We start from the raw sequence: 23,428 nt of genomic DNA, 5'->3' as shown, positions 1-23,428 counted from the left end.
AAGGACCATGAAGATTAATTCGGGACATTAACATATTTACTAGACCCAAATCCGGGACACATTAAAATTTTTGCAAAATAGGCTGTATTTATTTATTTATTATATGAGAAGAAGGTTTCAATTAAATGTAATAAATACAAAATATCAATTAAATTTGTTACAAAGAAAAGCACATTTACATTTTATTAATACCTTCTAAGTTGAATGAGTGTGATAAGGGCAACTTTGTTTATCAGTGCTGTGAATTTTCTTTATCAAGTCTGTATTTTTCAACAACATATGAAAAAACTCGACACAAGTTTCATCATAATTTATTCTACTTACTAACATTGCTTTCATGGTTTCTACAGACAACTGTGTTTTGTCACTTGTCCATATATTGTTCATGTGGGAAAATACCCTTTCAGTAGCGGCATTAGTGCCAGGAAGGCTGAAAAGAAACTCCACTAGCTTGAGTACATTTGAGAATGGCAAATGATTATGGCTGAAATGAGAAATCATCTCAACCCATCTTTGACCTGGAACAGGGTTGTTAGCAGTCCGTTCAATGATTTTCTCAGTGGTTACAAACTGTTTGAGACTGACATACTCATCATACATTACATTTTCTGCAAACTGAACATATGGCTCAGTTTCGATAACTAGAGAAGAAGTTCTTTCAATAACATCCCATACAGGTATTTGATTCAAGGTAACCCAATAGTAGCAGTCCAAGTCCTGGAAACATTTTTCAGTCCACTTTTTTAAGTAGGATACAGCAGTTTCAAAGAAAAATAATACAGCACCATGAAAACTCTTTACCTCTGCTGGAAGCAGACCTACCTCTGTTTCAAGAGTTTCAAGAATTGTTTTAACTCTTGAGGGAAGGAACTGGTCTTCAATTTTGGACTGCAATGTAGTTTTCAACTTGCTAATACAATCAGCCACTTCAAATATAGTTCCTGTCTGTCCTTCAACTTTTTTAACTGCTTCATGAAATGATGAAGCCTTACTGTGAACAAAGTATAGCCATACTTCAGACAAATGGTTTTGAAAGAAGTTTTGAAGTAACAATGGACACTTTTTTTCAGATTGCAAGTATGATTTTAGTGGTTTAAACATTTTGATGACTCGCTCAACAGCAGGCAACAGTGCTAACCATCTTATTTGAGCATAACCCAAAATCATTGATAATTCTGTTTCAACAAAGCTGCAAAAGTCCTTCAGAGTTTCAACTCTCACAGTGTATGATTTGAAATACAGAAATATTTTGGAAACTACCATTTCTATATCTACAGGCAAAATATCAGTAGCTGCTCGAACAGTATTATGCAGTATACGAGCAGCACAACCAACCCCTATCAGTCTATGACCGTGTTCCACTTGTAGTTGAGTAAAAACATTATTCTGACCTTTTCTTTCAGCACTTCCAAAATTGCAATTAGTGTTATCAGCACACAGTCCAATAACTTTTTCTTCTAGGCTGTTTTTTCTGAGGCAGTCTGTTAAATAGCCATTCACAATAGTAGATGTTTCCCCAGGCAACGATTTTAATTGTAATACTCTTACTTTTACACCAGTTTTGTAATCAAAATATCTGACGAGGATAGGAAAGACCTTAATCTCTTTGTGGTTAGATGCATCAGTCAGAAGTGTTCGTCTGTTCGAGTTACTTTGTATTTCGTCTGCATGTTTGCCATAAAACTTCCTCTGCCTCTTACATGTCTAGCAGAAAATATGTAGATTTCTTCCTTCTTCTGTTCGAGTTACGGTTAGAACCGTTTCGACCACACGAATGCGTTCGAGTGCGACTTTTTGCCAGTTGCCGTGGTCTCTGACTGCCCATTAGCTGTCCGAGCTGCGGCCAACACGTGTTTGCACAGTAGAAATAGTTTGATAACGATTTCGACAATTTGTCGTACCCTCTTGTCAAACAATTTCCCACCATAACTAAAACTAATAATAAAATATACCGATACAGGTAAAATGAATGTCTAATTCGGGACAAATTGGATCATGATTGTTAATTTCGGGACAAACAGGTGTCCCGAATTACCTTTGAAAAAATTCAGGACAGACACACAAAAACCGGGACTGTCCCGAAAAAAACGAGACGGATGGTCACCTTAATGAAGATAAAATTGGAGAGATTCAAACCCACACGGAGGCTTATCGGCCATCGTTCTTCCCGGGAATTATTTGCGACTGGAACAGGCAAAAGAGGGAAATGACGGTGATACACAAAGAATCCTCGGTCACACACCGAGCTGAGCATAGATGAAGATGTAGATTTCTACATCTAAATCTACATGATTACTCTGCAATTCACATTTAAGTGCTTGGCAGAGGGTTCATCGAACCACAATCATACTATCTCTCGACCATTCCACTCCCGAACAGTGCACGGGAAAAACGAACACCTAAACCTTTCTGTTCGACCTCTGATTTCTCTTATTTTATTTTGATGATCATTCCTACCTATGTAAGTTGGGCTCAACAAAATATTTTCGCATTCGGAAGAGAAAGTTGGTGACTGAAATTTCGTAAATAGATCTCGCCGCGACGAAAAACGTCTTTGCTTTAAATGACTTCCATCCCAACTCGCGTATCATATCTGCCACACTCTCCCCCTATTACGTGATAATACAAAGCGAGCTGCCCTTTTTTGCACCCTTTCGATGTCCTCCGTCAATCCCACGTGGTAAGGATCCCACACCGCGCAACAATATTCTAACAGAGGACGAACGAGTGTAGTGGAAGCTGTCTCTTTAGTGGACTTGTTGCATCTTCTAAGTGTCCTGCCAATGAAACGCAACCTTTGGCTCGCCTTCACCACAATATTGTCTATGTGGTCTTTCCAACTGAAGTTGTTCGTAATTTTAACACCCAGGTACTTAGTTGAATTGACAGCCTTGAGAATTGTACTATTTATCGAGTAATCGAATTCCAACGGATTTCCTTTGGAACTCGTGTGGATCACCTCACACTTTTCGTTATTTAGCGTCAACTGCCACACCATACTGCCACACCATACAGCAGTCTTTTCTAAATCGCTTTGCAACTGATACTGGTCTTCGGATGACCTTACTAGATGGTAAATTACAGCATCATCTGCGAACAACCTAAGAGAACTGCTCAGATTGTCACCCAGGTCATTTATATAGATCAGGAACAGCAGAGGTCCCAGGACGCTTCCCTGGGGAACACCTGATATCACTTCAGTTTTACTCGATGATTTGCGTCTATTAGAACGAACTGCGACCTTCCTGACAGGAAATCACGAATCCAGTCACACAACTGAGACGATACCCCATAGGCCCGCAGCTTGATTAGAAGTCGCTTGTGAGGAACGGTGTCAAAAGCTTTACGGAAATCTAGAAATACGGAATCAACTTGAGATCCCCTGTCGATAGCGGCCATTACTTCGTGCGAATAAAGAGCTAGCTACGTTGCACAAGAACGATGTTTTCTGAAGCCATGCTGATTACGTATCAATAGATCGTTCCCTTCGAGGTGATTCATAATGTTTGAATACAGTATATGCTCCAAAACCCTACTGCAAACCGACGTCAATGATATAGGTCTGTAGTTCGATGGATTACTCCTACTATCCTTCTTAAACACTGGTGCGACCTGCGCAGTTTTTCAATCTATAGGTACAGATATATCGGTGAGCGAGCGGTTGTATATGATTGCTAACTAGGGAGCTACTGTATCAGCGTAATCTGAAAGGAACCTAATCGGTATACAATCTGGACTTGAAGATTTGCCGTATCAAGCAATTTGAGTTGCTTCGCAACCCCTAAGGTATCTACTTCTAAGAAACTCATGCTAGCAGCTGTTCGCGTTTCAGATTCTGGAGTAATCCATTCGTCTTCCCTGGTGAAGGAATTTCGGAAAACTGCGTTCAATAACTCCGCTTTAGCGGCACAGTCGTCGGTAACAGTGCCATCGGCACTGCGCAGCGAAGGTATTGACTGCGTCTTGCCGCCTGTGTACTTTACATACGACCAGAATTTCTTCGGATTTTCTACCAAATTTCGAGATAATGTTTCGTTGTGGAACCTATTAAAGGCATCTCGCATTACGTATAGATTAAGAGGCAACCTGTGGAAATAACAACGAACACTGTACCAGGATCGCGAAGATCACGGTGATAGGTAGGCAGTGTCGCCGGCAGCGAGGCAGAACGGATCTGAGCAGCTGCACCCCAACATCCGGGTGGGAACGGAACGGCTTTCTACACGCGTGCGCGGGCTTCCAAACTGTGACGTCAGTCGAGAGCGCAGCCACCAACCTGGTAAGGTCTGAGGGGCGCTTCAGTCGGCTGATGACAACCGGGGAGTGGGACGTGCCATGTACGCGTTCTGTTGTTAGTGATATGACAGTGCGACGTTTTCTCTCCCGCGCGGGGCCTTCGAAGTGGCCGTCTGCTACGATCGTGCTTCTGCTCGTAGCGGCAACCAGCGCCAGAAGCGGTGGTGAGTCTATATATATAATGATCTTGTGTGTGCACATGGGCAAACAGGGAGAAAATTGACGCCTGTCACTACTGCAATATGTGAACACTATTACCACGCTATGATAATGCATGACAACTGTCGCTCGTGTGGCTTAATAGCTTTGTTAATTAAGACACTGTAAACAACCATGGTACTCAAGTCCAGTTTAAACATAAAAACATAGAGCCTGCAATAGCAGAATCGATCTCGCATTGCTTTGTGGGGCGGGGGAGAAGGGGGGGGGGGATGTGAAGGGGAAAAACAAATACAGCTTATCATGCCACGCCCATTGTTGACGGAAAGCACCGGTTTCTTTCCCATTATAAACAGAGTGATTTTTAGAGAGGAAATTTAAGTGCCCGTTCAGTAGAGCGGTCACAAATTAGCCTACTGCAGTATTTGTTTCATCTACGTATTAACTGCCCTGTTGGAAATGATCGTATGGCATTGTTGGCCGGGAGGCCCCTTTCGGGGGAGTTCGGTCGCCGTATTGCAAGTCCTTTTTAGGTGACGCCACATCGGCGACTTGCGAGTCAATGATGATGAAGGACACACAACACTCGGTCCCCTGCCGGGAATCGAACCCGGGCCCCCTGCGTGGTAGTCGGTAACGCTACCGCTACGATACGAGGCGGACTACTACCCTGTCAACACATATCGATAAAAACAAATACGCCTCTAGACTAATTTGGGACCACGCTATTGGGTGAGCGGGTAAAATTCCGCTTTAAAAACTATCTTTAGAAATCGTTTTGTTTGTAATCGAAAACACGTCACGGGGCATCGCATGAAAGACGTAATGACTCCATAATTATGTTACAAAAACGAAATTGCAATTTTCAGTAAATGATTTGTACAGAGAATTTGTTATAAATCTGCCGAAACATCAGAGAAAATGCGCATGACGATTCTTAGGAGGGACACCCTGTATATTTTTCTTCGCTTTAGAAACGCACTAAAATGTTCTTAGCCTGCCGTAAATATTTTAACTTCTGCCGCGTTTTATCTATTTGCTTTTTGTATTTGCCGGGAATCGCAGCGCCAAAATGTTACATTGTAATTTTTAAAAGTTTAATGTTGAAGCTTCACTTCCTATTAGTCATTCAACACTTAATGTTAAGCTTTACATGTTTTCTACGTGATCGACGAACAGACGTCTAGCATTGGGCTGAATACTTTCTCATAAACGAAACGTGTTTATTTTGACACTATCAATTCACGCTTCAGAGGTAACTACTGGATTGTTTATGCTTCGCTATGACAAACTTATGGATATTTCCCTCAGTTCACATTTCTTATTTAATTTAAGCACCGCCTAGAACGTCTCGAGTCGCCTCTATCCAAGGTGGATGGTTTGCAGCATTTAGGCAAATGACTTATCTGCTAGTAGCATCCAAGACAATGATTAGTGACTTAACATATGCCTCGAAAATTTGCGGCATTTGTTATATAAGCAGTTATCTTACCTGATACCTTGAGGGGCTTAATAACATGGTTCTTCTAGTTCAAACTTTCATAAATATGTTCACCTAAAAATTTGGTGCATTGTGTCCTATTTATCGACTCCTGTTAATGCGCTTCGTCAGTTGTTGGTATGATCTCTTCGTTGTACAGAAGTGAATAGAGTATTTTTGTTCAAAATTTAGGGAGAGTCGATTTTCTGAGAAACTCTCAATAATTTTTTTCGAAAGCATCATTTACAGTCCCTTCTGTTGCTCTTCAAAGCTTGTGTTCAACGATGCAAAGGCTACAGTTATCTACATTCGCCAGATATCTTGTATTTGGTCTCTGCAGTCGGCCATCGCTGTATTCTGAAAAGATCTGGAGTCAGAGCGCCGTCTCTAACGACATCTATACCCACAACACTTTAAACTCCAGCTTTCCTTTCCAATTAAATTGTAAGACAGCCTTAACAGACAGCTCTCATCAAAAAGTCAAAAGTTCAACAGTTCCTTGTGCAAAAAATGCGAAAAGTGAGTTATAAAAAGAATGTTTTGTGTGAAGTGCAATTAACTGCTTTTCGACATATTTTTGATGTAAGGCGTCTGAAATTGATAAATAAGGACTCTCCTTGGTCATGCAGTGACTGTTTACTAATATTAGCACTAGTGTGAACTCAACAGTCAAATACTTTAAACTGCTGCAAAGCGATCTGGATACGCTTGAAACATAGATTTTAGCAATAAAGAAAAAAATGGGAGACCGTAATTTCTCCCGAAGTATAAAATATTCAAGTAACTTACGGGAAAGCAGGCGCGTGACTTCGACAACCGGCAATATTTCGACAGGAGCACACACTGCCATTTGCAAGGCAAAACTGGAGCAAGTAAGCGCTGTGCAAGCGAATTTAATACCTCGGTTTTCACAGAAACTACGTAATGATCTCTCTCTCTCTCTCTCTCTCTCTCTCTCTCTCTCTCTCTCTCTCTCTCTCTCTCTCTGTCTACACAAAACACACACACACACACACACACACACACACACACTTGCGCAATCACAAACCGAAGATGACGGACGTCAAAAGTTGTCGATAGTGAAATTAATAATCAACAGGTGACATAGCATGAGCTCTGTGTCTCTGTTTTTTTGACAAATGAGACAGCAAGATTTCATGCAGAATTAAAAAATCTCTATTTATAAGGTTACTTGCTAATTTAATTTCTACAGTTTCCTTAATAACACTATCCCAGTACCTGGAAGTTCATGCCAGAATCTCCGTGTTTATTCCAAAGGATTACTGGGGTGCCAAGACAATGCTGCTCGGCTCTTGTAAGCATGTGTGCTACTTACGCTCCGTACACCGGTCCTTCACAGTTCTGATGGTCTGATCAATGTATGACATGCCACAACTGTAAGGGATACGGTAGACACCCGTATAGTGCAAATCAAGATCATTCATTACGGAACTGAAAGGACCCTCATCTTAAGTTGTAGGGGCTTTTTGCCTTGCGCGGAGAGTATTTCGAACAGGATTGGTCGTACTTCCAGTGATCTACGATAAACTGCTGGTAGAAGAGGAGAAAGTTCTTTCGCTTGATTTTCGTAGAGTCCTGTAGGTATCTCATCTAGTCCTGATGCCTTTACATACTAAGTGATTGTACGTAGGTTGCAACTTAAATAGTGGCAACATTGCTGTGGAGACACTATGCAATAGAATCTACTATTGTCGCTGGTAGCACACGTTGTTGACATGCGAGCAAATGGACTCGCCCGTCCGACGTCACCGGCGTGCGCACAATCGAAAGAAAAGCATTCACTTGCGAGCGAGCGGTTTAACGTAACGGTGTCAATATGTTTTCGAAACAGGAACAACGGAGTTGGATTAGGATTGAATGTACCAGAGGTCATACAGCACGGAGATTTCATCAAGGTCTTCAAGAGGCGTGCGGGGAATCGGCATTGCCGAACAGAACAGTGGCACGTTGGGCAAAAGCCTTCTACGAAGGTCGGCAAACTGTGGCAGACATGCATCGGGCAGGTCGTTCTAGCGTCTCGGAAGTTCATACTGTTGCCGCGTTAGTGGACAGTGATCGACGCCATACGATTCGTGAGCTCGCCCATGAAGCCGGATTAGCGCATACGACTGTGCTTCGCAGCCTGAAGGAACGCCTGGGCATGCGAAAAATTGCATCACGATGGGTTCCGCATTAATTGACGGAAATGCAGAAATGGATGCGTTACGAAGCTGTTCAGATGCACTTGGAGCGCTATGATCGCGAAGGAGAGGCTTTCTTACGCCGTAACGTTAACAGTGGATGAGACATGGGACACATCATACGAGCCAAAACTGAAACGCCATTCCAACGAATGGCGTCATTATGGATCGTCGCGAAAGTCGAAAGTGCGTCAGAACCCCAGTATGTTGAAAGTTATGGCGATTCTTGTGTACGACTGTGGTGGTGTTATCCTAACGCATTACTTTCCTCCACGGCGAACCGTCAGTGCACAGTATTACTGTTCGTTTTTGGAGCATCACCTGCGACCAGCTTTGCGAAAGAAGCGGCGACACTTTCTGCGCAACCCACCCATCATTTTGTACGACAATGCGCGGGCGCATACAGCGTAAGCTGTGGCTGCTCTGTTCGGTCGATATTTATTTTTTATTTATTTATTTATTTATTTCGTATTCCATTAATCCGTATTGTGATAAATCACAAGGATGTGGAATGAGTCATGATTACATACAACTGATATAATACACATATATAAAATGACAAAAATGTACCATAAGATTATGAATAAGTTTGTAGGTTAAAATCAAATCAAAGGTATAGCTCAAGTAATATAAAACAATACCTAAAAAGGAAATATAGTACATTTTCCAAATTAAACAAATAATACACATATATAAAATGACAAAAATGTACCATAAGATTATGAATAAGTTTGTAGGTTAAAATCAAATCAAAGGTATAGCTCAAGTAATATAAAACAATACCTAAAAAGGAAATATAGTACATTTTCCAAAACAGTTAATGTGATCTATAGCAAACAAATTTTTATCAGTATAAAAAATCATTGCTTTATCTGTAGATACTCATCAAGAGAATAGAAGGAATTTACCATTAGGTATTCTCTCAATTTACATTTAAAAGTAGGTAAGACATTAATGTGATCTTTAATACCTGATGGAAGGGAGTTGAAAATTTTTGTGGCTGAATAATGAACACCTTTCTGAACAAGACTTAAATGTTTCAGATCCCTGTGTAGATCATTTTTAGACCTAGTATTATGATCATGACATTCACTATTAGTTTTAAAAAGAGATAGGTTGTTAGAAACAAAAATCATCAAAGAAAATATGAATTGAGAGGTAAGTGTTAATATTTGTAACTTATGAAACAGACTTCTGCAAGAATATCTTGGATGAACACTACTCATGATTCTAACAGCTCTCTTCTGTGCAGTAAATATTTTTTTGGCTAAAGGCTTGTTGCCCCAAAATATTATGCCATACGACATGATAGAATGAAAATAACCAAAGTAGGCAGCTTTAGTAGCGTCCTCATCACCAATGGGGGTGATTACACGCAGAGCATAAGTTGCCACACTGAGCCTTCTATGTAGGTCTAAGATATGCTCAGACCAGTTCAGCTTGCCATCAATTAGAATGCCCAAGAACTTAGATGATTCACAGTGTAGTATATTTTGGTTACCACAGTTTAAGTGGCATACTTCATTTTCTTGTTGAGATGTGTGAAATTGCATATACTGAGTTTTCTGAATGTTTAGAGTTAGTCCGTTGCACTTAAACCAGTGTAGGATGTCAACGAGTACAGCATTACATTTATTTTCTAGGTCACTGTTAGTTCGACTTTCAAGCAGAATAGTGGTGTCATCGGCAAAAAGAGTAAATTTACACTCGGTGTCTGTGCAAAGTGGGAGATCATTGATGAAGATAAGGAAAAGCAAAGGTCCTAGGATGGACCCCTGAGGCACACCACACTTTAATGTCCCCCAATCAGAAGAAATGGGACTATCATTGGCACCATTAATTATCATCTTCTGTTTTCTGTTTTGCAGATATGATTCTATCCATCTACCAATGCTACCTCGCAAGCCATAAAAATTAGCCTTATGTAAGAGAATGTTGTGGTCCACACAGTCAAAGGCCTTAGACAAGTCACAAAAAATTCCAATAGGTGACATTTTATTATTTATTGACTCTAAAATTTCATTTGTGAGAGAAAAAATAGCCTGCTCAGTTGATCTACCTTTTTGGAAACCAAACTGGTTTCTGTTGAGTATGTTGTGGCTGTTAAGATGTTCTACAATTCTTGAATACATTAGTTTCTCTAATACTTTTGAGAAACTACTTAGTAGTGATATTGGACGGTAGTTAGATAAATTAGTTTTGTCACCCTTCTTGAAAAGTGGTTTCACAACGGCAAGCTTTAATCTCTCTGGGACAACACCTTGCTGGATAGACTCATTAAAAATGTGACACAGGACTTGACATATGTGGTCACTACAATGCTTCAGTATTTTTGGTGAAATGTTGTCAATACCAGTGGCATTTTTATTTTTTAAGGCCTTGATGGTATTTTTAACTTCAGTAATAGTAACTGGGGCAATACAAATTGGGTCATACGTGTTAGGGTTAGCTCTGTGTAATAAATGCGTAGCAGCATTTAAGGAACCGTTACAACCTACTTGTTCTGCTGCAGTTATGAAGTGATTGTTGAATATGTTGGAAACTGTTACAGGATTATGAATAACCTCATCCTTATAGCTTATCTCTGTGGTATTAACATTCTTGTTACTCTTGCCACACTCTCTCTTTATAACATTCCAAACTGCTTTTATTTTGTTCTCAGATTTATCAATTTCAGACTTAATATACAGGCTCTTGGATTTGTTTATCACCCTTTTTAAAATTTTACAATATAACTTAAAATGAGACCTTTCAAGGGGATCATTTGATACTCTTAGTGAGGCATGTAACTCCCTCTTAGTCCTGCAAGAAATTTTTATACCTCCAGTAATCCATGGTTTACTGGAAGAAACCTCATTGTTCTTTCTGACAGTTTTTTTTGGGAAAGCCATTTCAAATACAGATATAAATTCATTTAAAAAAAGGTTAAATTTATCATTAACATCTGATGTGCTGTACACTGGCTCCCAATCTATCTGTGACAAATAGTCGTTAAAGGCAGACACAGTTTCAGTGTTTATACATCTATAGGACCTATAGGTGTGGGAGATTTTATTGCACAAACTGATGTTATTTACTTTCAGAAGTTGTCCATCATGGTCAGACAGGCCATAAATTACTTTGCTCACACTAGCACTGTTGACTCTATTCTTGTCAATGAAAATATTATCTAGAAGGCTCTTGCAATTTTCTGTAACCCTAGTGGGCCAGGTAACCATCGCAGCCAAGTTGTAAGAATTCATTAAGTGGTCCAGGTCAGTTTTGAGGTTGTTATCAGTTAAGAAGTTGACATTAAAGTCACCTACAATTATTAAATTTCTAGTTTTAGAGAACAATTTGGTCATAAGAGATTCTAACTTATTCATAAAGATGCAAAACTTCCCTGCTGGAGCTCTGTAAATTGCAAGCACAGTAAGTAACATGTCCTTTGCAGAAATTTCAGTCCCGCAAACTTCAAAATGTTGATCTACACAATACTTACTTAGATCTAAAGATTTATAAATGATTTTACTGTCTATATAAATTACAGCACCACCTTTCTCCTTACTTGTTCTGCAGTAATGAGTAGCTAGATCATACCCATCAAGCTGCAGCCCATCAATTCCAACTGTTACATGATGCTCAGTAAGGCATAAAACATGAGGACGGTCAACAGTGTCCATGTCCCCTAAATTTACAGATAAAAACTCTAATTTACTTTTGAGACTTCTGATATTTTGATGAAGAATAATAAGATTCTTATAGCTACCTCTACTGTCCTTCTGCTGGTCTGCTTGTCCATTAACACCGTTAGTCCCCGTTGCACTCAAAACTGTGTTGGATACATTAAGACCTATGTCGCAGCTGGAGATTTGTTCACTAGATGTCGTTGGCGAGGTCTGGTGGGTGCTGGCCATAAAAAATCACTGTTTCTTTTTGGAATTCTTCTTTCTCTCGTAGAAAATCGGGGATTACCTTTTATCCTTGGAGATACTGCATCGGAATTATTTTCCAGTCCTTGAGGTTCTTTGGGTGGAACTTCATCATATGGTATTAATATGTCATTGGCAGTGACAGGATGAGACACAGCTATACATCTGTTTCTTGTATTCACATTGGTTCCCTGTCTATCTTGGCATGAATTGGTTTCTACAGTACCGGTACAAAATCTGACCTTTCTTGCAGAGCTGGTTGTAAGTGTTTTTACTACATCACACCGTTTCCATGGGTTTGATACTGATGAAGCAATGTTCCTGCACAGTCTGAGCTTTCCTGTTTTGTTCAGGTGTAGTCCATGATTAGTGTAATCAGGCCTTTGCAAGAATAAATTGACATCAATTACTTTCACATTAACAAAATTAGATGACAAATTCATTATATATTCATTAAATCTGTACACTGTTTCGTTGACTTCTGGCTTGTCATAACAGTAGGGAATGGTACATAACAATAGCTTTGTATGATCAAGTGCTGCAGTCAACTTTTCTAAGTCTGGAATAAAGTTGATTTTCTTACGAATGTCATTTATTCCTGCAAGGATAATAACTGCATCGTCCAAATTGAAATCACTAGTAAGATCTGATGCCCCTTCAACTACACCACTGAGGCATGCATTTGGTTTAACAACAGATGATGTGTAATACTTGGGTTTCAAAAATTCATTTAGCAATGATGCACAGTTTCGCCCATGACTGTCCGATAGTAATAAAATCTTATTCGTTGGCTGACTCTCAATTGGTCTTTTTGTCGAATTTTTAGGAACATTGTCTCGTCCTACCACCTGAGTAGATTTCTCTGTTTCATCAATTTTATCACTTAAGGCACTAAAACGGTTGCTTGTATTCAGATGATATAACTGCTGAGAAACGAGATGTTTTGGTATCTTCTTGGGCTGGTGACAATTTGTGCTCTCGTCTTGGGATTCACTTTTGTTCTGTTGACTTCTGGCGGACAATGTGACATTTTCAGCTTTCAGTCTTTGCAGTTCTTCTAACAACACGGAAATTATTTCTTCCTTGCTGTCTATAGTGCCCACTTTTACGCAATTATCACATTTCCATATCTCTTGTTTTGAGTCCACCTTTGCACAGTTATAATGATAAACAATTTTACACTTAAAGCACATAATACCTGTAACGACTTTCTTTCTGCATGAGCATAGTTTGCTGTTTGTTATTTCTTGAAGCGCAATTTCGTGGCTGTATGATGAAGTTGATGCTAAGCAAACACTGAGTTTCTCATTTTTTACTACCACCTTCATAATTAAATAACAAGAGATGCACTTCCCATCACTAAATACGTCGAACTTCTTACACTTCACACAAACTTCGGATTGTTTGCTTTTATTTGCGGAACTCATGCTGTTCTGTTTACTGATCGTCAACATGGTTTCTTTTTCACAGTTTATAGATGCATCACAGTTTTTTTCAGATACTTTTAACACAATATAACACGTAATACATAACTGGTCACAATACCAACCGACATTTCTGCAAAATGCACACTTTTCTTCATTAAATTTACATTTATTACTGGAACTAACACACTCGCGAATTTCATTCGGCGCCATCTTGAATACAGGACTGGGAAGTACTGTACCATCCACCATACTACTCGGACTTAAGTCCTTGTGACTTTGATTTGATTCCTAAGATGAAGGAACCACTTCGTGGCAATCGCTTCAGAACTGTTCCAGAGATTCGACAGGGAGCAGACCGCTCCATTCGCACCATCAACAGAACAGGTTCTGCTAACGGTATACTACCCCTTCCACATCGCTGGCAACGGGCTCTACACAACGCTGGTGACTGCTTTGAAGGACAGTAACAGGTGCAAACATGTAACTCTTTTGCATTGGTTGTGAGTGAATAGTTGCCACTATTTAAGTTCCAACCCTCGTAGTTGCTATTTTGTTCAGCGATCGGTCAACTAAGTATCCACCATGTAGTCACATGATGATTGGCAGGAGGGACTGTGTTACTATCTTCAGCGGTGAAACAATTTCGGAGGACAAAAATCAATATTTTATGGCCTTTTCTCTGTTATGTCCCATTCCGGTGCCAGCATAGTCTGTGAATGAGTGAACAGATGATTTCGATCCGCTTACTGATTTCAATTTTGACCTGTAGTCATCGTTTCCCTCTCTATGACTGCAGTTGCTTATAGAGAAAGAATACTTTGGTGGTCTCGACGTAAAATTTTACGACCAGTCCTACTGTCTCACGAAGAAGACTCGTGAAGAATCGCTTAACATGCCAAAGAGATAACTGTAGCGGCGCTTGGGAACATGTCATTATTTTCGAATGTATTAGCTCAAGATCAGCCGTCTAATCTCGAAAAATCATTGGAAAAGGACAATGCGCCCTGCAGCGTTAAAAACTAGCGCCAACAGATATACAAACCTTATACGTTCACCAGCTCGATATAATAGTCAGACCATAATCTTGATCAATTTGAGCTCCACAGCTGACTGCTATTAATGATTAATGAGAACCACCACAGCTGTATTGATATTCATTCTGACACGACTGGTTGGTTCGTTAGAACATCAGGTTGGCGAGTTGTGCCAATATCATGATTTAACCCCAGAAACACCAAGGTATTTTAGGTCACACGGAGCACCAACCAAGGGCAAGTTTAGCCCGTGTTACAATAAGTTGTAAATCTTGTAATTTGTTGTAATATGTATTTATTTTATGTAATTCTGTTTCCATTGAGATATTAGTTTAACAGGAAATAGTGACAATATAATTGAAAGCTTAATTTTTTAACACTCATAGGTTGAATATAACAACCAAGAATGGTCAAATCCTGTTCAATGAAAGTTTGTGTAAACAAGATAAGAAGGTTGTGTAACTGAATACAAAGGCTGTCTAAAGTTTCTGTGCACACTTTGATCTATTAACTTAATAATACAGCTTTGTCATTGAGAGAAACTTTCAAAAACAGAAATGAAAACACTCGCTAAAATACATGTTATTGTACATTGAAAACGCTCGGAAAACACTCTTCGCTTAGAGACAATATTTTCTCTTACAGATGACATTTACCTCCTGAACACAAAATGGTTGATTCTGAATGAGTCTTACACAAATGGCGTCCACAGCTTCCACATGTTAACTTGGTTTTTGTGATGTTGTCTCTTGCTCTTTGGTTACTTGCATTCTTCAAGCATAAGTAGCACCTTGCTTTTCTGGTTGGTTCTTCATTTGCAGCAATTTTGTTTACCTCCAGTTTCTTTCCTAGGATCTCTCCCGTCGCGCAAATAATAGGCAACTGGAGTCCTTACAAATCCATGGCTCGCTCTTCTACATATGGTTTCAAAAGTTCGTGGCCTAATTCATGGAAATACAGTTTTCTGGCGTTTGGTTTCCCTTCATTCCATTTAGGCGCATTCATCTTGAACAGTGTGTTTGAGTTAGCTGCAGCTATATCAAGTAAGCTGTAGAACATTGACACTGGCCATCTACTCGAACCCTTTTTGTAGAGTATGTCCTAACCATTTGATCTACGGCATCCACTCCTCCCTTAGTGGAATTGTAGTATAGGAGTATGTGTGTTTTCTTTTTTGGTGTATCAATTTCTACTCCTGCATTACGATGTTGTGTAGACAACATCAACAGATTTTACTTTGGTTTTTCCTTTGTGATGTAGCAGACAATTGTTACTGGCGGCTTCTTAGAAGATAGCTCTGTGAATGCGAATTTGGAGGAATACAGTTCTCTGCCTGCTGTCGTCTTAAGTTCCTGCTGTACATGTTTTCTGTTCGATTTGAGTGTCCCAACCATTGTAAGTTTGTAGTCTTGAGAGAGAATGTCCGCCAACTCCACAGGAGTGTAGAAGCGGTCAGTTGTGACATTGTCGCCTATATTCTTTATTGGCTCCACCAGTCTCTTCACAATCTCAAGAGGACCTCGTTCACTGGCAGGGCTACTGTCCTTTCCAGCATACACTTCCATTTTATATTATGTATCGTTCAGTTGCACTAAGAAGCATTCTGACTAATATTCCATATTTTCCAGGTTTGTCTTTGAGGAAAACTTTGAAAGGACAACGACCTCTGAAAAGACACAACATTTCATCAATTGTATTGTCAGGTCCACATCTGAAGTACCGTGGGAATATTCCATTCAATACTTCAAATACTTCACGCAGCGGCGCAAATTTGTCATGTACGCGTCTTTCTGACCTGCTGCCTTTATCAAAGCCAAGAATTTCGGATAGCTGATATGCTCTTGTCTTACCCATAGCTCTTCTATAAATAGCTCTTCCCAATAAATTTGACCATAAATCAGATAAAGAAATATTGGTGTCCTGGTAAACTCCCATTAGAATTAAAATTCCCATGAATGCATATATTTCAGAATCGCTAACGGGAGATACGTTTTCTCTTTCAGCTTCTTCATTTGTATGGTCAAGTATTTTCCGTACTAATTCAGGAGTGACAATTTTTTTAAATGATTCACATATGCTTGTTACTTTCCCAGCATTGGTTATTTCTTGACGTTCATGGACTATGTTACCAAAATCCCTTTTACTATGTCTCGGAGTTTCTGCAAGATACACTCTGGCAGATCTTGTAACATATTTATTTGGACTGTTACCTGCATGCTTTGTTTCTTCTTCATTGTCCTCCGCTTCTTCACTGAAATCCTTTTCTACTTCTGTATGATCTGACTCAAATCACTTAGCCTAAATCTGATAATTCATCGTCGAGTAACAGTTCTGCAAGAACTTCTGCGTCTTTCAAGTCTCTATAGCTCATCTTACAAAATCTACTTTACAATACAGGCGTCGCTCTAGTGTGACAAACTGCTAATAGTAATAATGGCAAGTCTAAAATCAACAATGAAAGTGAAACTCAACGATTAGACGCTCAACAAAACACTGTAAAACTCATGTTCGAGGTTGCCAACCGAATAAAAGAAAGAAAAACAAACCGGAAAATTTTGCCCATGCTTGGTGGTTGTAGGGAAGATAATAATAATTATGGTCGCGTGGAGTACCAACCCCGGGCAAAATGTGCCCATGGGCGTAAAATTCATATTTTGTACTTGCAATTGTAAAAATTTAACCATAGAAACGTACAGCATAGTGTATTATAAGGTAGAAAAAGACCCAAAAACATAGGATATTTCCCATGACATTTTTAAAAAATAAATATTTACGGGCAATTTTTGACCGTGCTTAGTCTTTCTAGGGTTGGTCTAGTTGCCTTATGCAACGTTGGTGCCAAATCGGAATAGGACGATCATATAAACATTCTCCCTACCGCATGGCAGAATCTTGCGTGTACTACTCCGATGTTGCCGGTTGTATACATTAGAAACCAAGCCGCAGCTGTTGCGTTAGCGCTATAACGGCTTCCTTCCTTCCCTCCATCACCACCAGTAGTTCCGTTAGTCCCCGTAATAGCCTTGTAGCTGGCGCTGGGGTTGCTTCCTACTCGTCGACTCGTTGTCTCTTACTAAAGTCTGCAGCGGCTTACGGTTAATCGTGATTTGGTAAGACCGATTGTCGGGATCAGATGGCCTCTAACGAAGCTGATATGAGATTAAATCTACATTAATAGTAAACTGGGAAAACTGTTGGGTCCGCCTGTCTTTGAACACGCTAATATCGAAAACTACGTTCTAGACGGATTTCTATGCGGTTGTCACTCGTAACTTAAGCGTAGGAAGGAGCACCGTATACGCTATATGCCATTGAAATCGGATGACGGAAAAATATTTATAAATATTATAAAAATGTTTGTATTTATGCTCCACATCTACTCCAAAATCACTAGACCGAATTCAGCCAACGTTGGTACACTTGTCGTTTACTGTTAAAAGAATCGCAGTGGGGTTAGGCCACCAGCCTATCAAAAGGGGAGGGTGGGGATGAAAAATCGTAGGCCACGACGCGTGAAAGCCCAGAATGTATTCATCCAGTGTTTGAGACGAAAGCATTTATTGACTTGAAACCAACTTAACATATAATTTCAAACCTTTACGAAACTCTTTCTCGCTGACAACACCCATATAATAATGAAAGAAAAAAGTTTATCGCTTACTGTCTTTCCTGCTGCTCATGCAGTAAAACTGCCGCACGAAGCAAGACGCTTAAATTTATAATTTCTTTACTACTTAGTGTATTCGGGATACATTTTGCAGATAGTGTTGACGCATACCACCTAATGTCCCTCCAAAATTATACGACATCACTGTACGACACATAGTTCAGGGTATGACTTCACGAAGATTACAAATATCGAGCAGAGTGAAAACGAAACTGCAGTGCGAAATTCGCTACAGATACAGTGAATTATTTGTACAAATATGTTAAATATTTGTGAAACACATGTGACAAGGTCGAACACGGGCAAGGCTAAGGGTGAACAGCTTCTAAGCCCCTGGGTCTATTTCAACCCAATATGGTACATATACTACTCACTATTTGTAAAGAAATGCTGTGGGGGTAAGAACCAGCAATTTCCTTTGAGGGTGGAGATAATAATGTGGACAGACAGGGGGGGGGGGGAAGGAGGAGATGGACATAGAGACAGAGGAGATGAGGAAATGGGCAGAGAGAGGGGTGTAGGAGGAGGAGGAGGTGATGGACAGAGAGGGAGAGAGGGGAGAAAGAGATAGACAGAGAAAGGGAAGGAAGCTGAGATGGATTAACAGATGACTGTAATAAACGCCAGGTACCCAGCTTCTTGATACTTAACAAACGTTGCGTCCAACGATTGCGTATGTAGCGACAAAGCACCCCCGATCCGCAATTATTATTGCAAATTCGTGTATTCGTCCCCTTTATAAGATGGCAGAATCCACTTAAACCCGATATCGAAGCGACGAGTGTTCGCTTAAACGATCACCGGCAGGGCGTCTTAGAGTATACAGAGAGGGAGAGTTTGGAGACGACGCGGAGTCTGAAGTGAGTATTGGAGCTCATTCCTGATCACTATGCGAGACTGCATATCGTGTCGCGCTGTTTGCTCGTGCTCTGGTCTGGAGTCAGTTAAGTGATGATAAATTAGGTACTCATACGTTACCGTTGAAAACAACAAAAGCGCCGTAGATAGACCATATACAACACAAAATTGACGATACCCCGCGCCATCACACAAGTCATATTTCTTCGCGTGTAGAGGAAGGAAAAATAGAAACTATATGGACGCTTTATTTTCCTGCTAGAGTTCAGTTCCTACAGCGTTTCAACGCCTTATCAACCTTGAAATTAAGCCTGATCCGTGAACAGCACATTTGCTCTAAAGTGAACGTTGACACATTTTTTGAATTAACCTTTCGCAGAAATTATCTGCTGATAGTGCCTGCACGCGCTGTACTCGGTACGGATACAGCAGGTTTTCATGTGGCACTCTCCAGACAGACATGTGGTCAATATCATTTGTTGCAGATAATTCTCTTACGCTGACACGAAGATTGTCAATTTCACGAAGAATTTCCTCTTTTAGTTCAGGTGTCCTCGTCGTTCTAGGCCTCTCCAAGTTATGAGTAGTTGGCTTAAACGTCCCTTGCTCCATAAGACGACGATCAATTGCAGCCGGCCTAAGTGGCCGAGCGGTTCTAGGCGCTACAGTCTGGAACCGCACGACCGCTACGGTCGCAGGTTCGAATCCTGCCTCGGGCATGGATGTGTGTGATGTCTTTAGGTTAGTTAGGTTTAAGTAGTTCTAAGTTCTAGGGGACTGATGACCTCAGAAGTTAAGTCCCATAGTACTCAGAGCCATTTGAACCATTTGATCAATTGCATCAAAGGGCCTCCTGTCAGGGTACTTTCGTTCTGGAAATCTCTTCCGAAACAAACGTTAAGCGCCATGGCCATTCCGATATGCTAACCCTACGGCTAATGCGCATCTGCCAACTCCGCGTTTGGAGTGCACTTCCATTGCAGTGTACCGGAAGCAAAGTCCGTGATGAATATTGACGGTGAACCTAAGAATCAAAATATCCTGTACATTTTAACCATCCGTAGCCAAGACTGTATTTTTAAAATTTGATGTAAAGAAACGTTTGATGTAATGCTGATACGTTCTATTTGTGTGTTTCCCATGATTGATGTGATTATGAAGACTGAAGCGCCTAGAACCTCTTGGCCACTCCGGCCGGCTCATGATTATGAAGAGAAGTAGAAAAGTAGCTTTAACATGGAAATAACCCGTTTCTGGGCCGCTTTCTATATAGCACACTTTATTAAAAAAAAAAAATGGTTCAAATGGCTCTAAGCACTATGAGACTTAACATCTGAGGTCATCAGTCCCCTAGACTTAGAACTACTTAAACCTAACTAACCTAAGGACATCACACACATCCATATCCGAGGCGGGATTCGAATCTGCGACCGCAGCAGCAGCGCGGTTCCGGACTAAAGCGCCTAGAACCGCCCGGCCACAGCGGCCGGCTCACTGTATTCCTTAAGGGGTGAGGAATGTCTTGTGAAGGTTTGTCCATACCTCTGTTACACTCTGTATGGCAGGGAAGCAATTTCTGTGGTCATCAGCTCATACCGTAAAAGCCTGCCAACTCTACAGAGAACAGCTTCCTTGCAAATATTACTGTGTGCCGGACTGAGGCTCAAACACGGTACATCGCCATTCACGGGAATTCCTCTTACCAAGCGAACTATCTAGGGATCACTCACGATCCACCCTCACAGCTTTATTTCCGAAAGTATCTTTCGATACTTCGCAGAAGCATTCCTTGAAGAAAGGACGTTGGAGAGAAACTGTTTAGCAATAGAACAGAGGATTCTTTCCAAGATGAATATTTTACTCTGCAGCGAAGTGTCCGCTATTTGGAAAATTCCTGGCAGACTGAAACCTTGCGCCAGACTGTCCATCGACCCTGGTACATTACCGTTCGTAGGAAATGACTGTAGGTTTCAGAAAAGCAGAGTGAGAGAGATTCATTCTAGAAAACACCTCTTAGCGGTGGCTGAGATATTTCATCACAATATCTTTTCTTCCGTGGGATGCTAATTTTAATCTGCAGGAAGTTTCCGATATTACATTGTAATGTGTCATCACCTACTTTGCAACCTTCAGTGAGCAATACTTTATCTCCTGTAAAACAGTGCATATAAAATTTTGAGATGAAACGCCCTGAGACATTAAGTCTGTTGTTCCAGAACTCGAATCCAGACCCTTTACTTCCGCGGCAAATGTTTTTCGTAAAACTCCCACAGCTGTAAATACCACACTTTCCGCTACCCATTGAAAAAATCGGGCCTCAGTTTTCATATATACGAAAAATTAACCTTTAATTTGTTTATTACTGCATTGGAATATTTGGTTGCTATATAAATGAGAATGTTTGAGGCACCGATATGAGATGTTGCTGCTACAAGCTGTGGAGTGTTATTAACCTGCTGAAGGTGCTTACAAATATTACAATATTATATTTGATATCGACGTGTTGTACAGTTTGGCCGAGGTTTATCATGTCTGACAGACAGATATGAGAGTTACCGCTAAGTTTTTTTAAACTGTGGAAGTTGGATAAAAATGTGACTAGGCGGAAACCGAAATTACCTTGCAGCCACGGAACTCGCCTTACGGCATTTTGGACACTAGAGAAGCAATGTGAAGCTTTCTTCGCAGGTGCCTTCAGCGCTGAAGACCCGTGAAGCAGTTTCAGCAGAGTGTCGTGAAATTTATTTGTCTGGCCCTCATCACTCAATTTAAGATCTGCACTACTGGTGCCGGCCGCGGTGGTCTCGCGGTTCTAGGCGCGCAGTCCGGAACCGTGCGACTGCTACGGTCGCAGGTTCGAATCCTGCATCGGGCATGGATGTGTGTGATGTCCTTAGGTTAGTTAGGTTTAAGTAGTTCTAAGTTCTAGGGGACTGATGACCACAGCAGTTGAGTCCCATAGTGCTCAGAGCCATTTGAACCATTTTTTTGCACTACTGGTCTCAAAAATTTCAACACCAAGAAGGATACATGTGATTGCAATGAAATTTATTTCACAGACTACATACACGTCCAACCATCCAGATTGAGATTTTCCATGATTTCCTTAAATGGTTCTTTCGACATGGCACGGTCAAATTCCTTCCCATCCTTACGACAATCCCAGCTCGTGTTCCGCTTCTAACGACCTCGTTGTCGACTGGACGTTAACAGCTAATCTTTCTTCCTTCCTTCCTTTTCTTTCTCAGATTAGGGACAAGGCAACTGAAACTCTGATTTGTGAGTGTGCATTGTGCTAGTAACGAGGTAGTGCTAGGCTGTAGAATGTGCAAACTGCCTACCATGCTTAAGTACGTATTCGACACAGAAACGTTATACACACATCAAAAAAAGTTTTGCATCACCTCGGTTCCCAGAACTCCTGAAGATAGACGTTGACTGTGGATATTGATCACAAACACAGTCCCTTTGACTGTTCAGAGATGTCACTAAACCCGCCCAAAGATGTAAACAACCATGCATGAGCAGCGCCTATTAGACGGAAGGTGTCCGACAGCCGATCAGTTCCAGTCATTCCACCCGGAAGGAGGTACACGGCACGTGTTGTTTGTAGTTCAACCATTCCCAGACGGTCAATACCGCGTCCGCATTGTTACTTTGTGCCTGGAAGGGCTCTCAACAAGGAAGTGTCCAGGTGTCTCGGAGTGAACCAAAGCGATGTTGTTTGGACGTGGAGGAGATAGACAGGAACTGTCGATGACATGCCTCACTCATTCCGCCCAAGGGCTACTACTGCACAAGATGAACACTACCTACGGATTATGGCTCGGAGGAACCCTGACAGCAACGCTATCATGTTGAATAATGCTTTTCGCGCAGCAACAAACGTCGTGTTACGGCTCAAACTGCGTAATAGGCTGCATGATGCGCAACTTCACTTCCGGCGTCCAGGGGTAGGTCCATCATTGCAACCACGACACCATGCAACGCGGTACAGATGGACTCAACAACCTGCCGAATGGACCACTCAGGATTGGCTTCACGTTCTCTTCACCAGTTAGTTTCCCATATGCCTTCAACCAGACAATCGTTGGAGACATGTTTGAAGGCAACCCGGTCAGGCTGAACGCCTTAGACACACTGCCCAGCGAGTGCAGCAAGGTGGGAATTTCCTTGCTGTTTTGAGTTGGCATTATATGTGGCCGCCGTGCGCCGCTGGTGGTCATGGAAGGCCCGGAACAGCTGTACATTACGTGAAGGCCATCCTCCGACCGACAGTACAACCATATCGGCAGCATATTGGGGAGGCATTCGTCTTAATAGACGACAATTCGCGCCCCCATCGAGCACATCTTGTGAATAACTTTCTTCAGGATAACGACACCGTTCGACTAC

The 23,428-nt window shown here is 41.0% G+C and overlaps 1 protein-coding gene across 1 annotated transcript in view; it reads left to right on the top strand.

The window, feature by feature from the left end:
* Positions 1-4,332: 4,332 nt before the first annotated feature.
* The window catches only part of LOC126458571 (venom protease-like), a 232,501-nt gene continuing 213,405 nt past the window's right edge, over positions 4,333-23,428 (top strand). The window contains exon 1 of the mRNA XM_050095703.1: positions 4,333-4,460. Within this exon, the coding sequence (XP_049951660.1) occupies positions 4,361-4,460 (100 nt within the window). The 5' untranslated portion in view covers positions 4,333-4,360. The remainder of the gene's footprint in view (positions 4,461-23,428) is intronic.

Source organism: Schistocerca serialis, chromosome 2, assembly GCF_023864345.2.
Source record: "Schistocerca serialis cubense isolate TAMUIC-IGC-003099 chromosome 2, iqSchSeri2.2, whole genome shotgun sequence".
Classification (NCBI taxonomy): Eukaryota; Metazoa; Arthropoda; class Insecta; order Orthoptera; family Acrididae; genus Schistocerca; species Schistocerca serialis.
The sequence above is the reverse complement of the archived record's forward strand: the minus strand, read 5'-3'. Positions and strand labels throughout refer to the sequence as shown.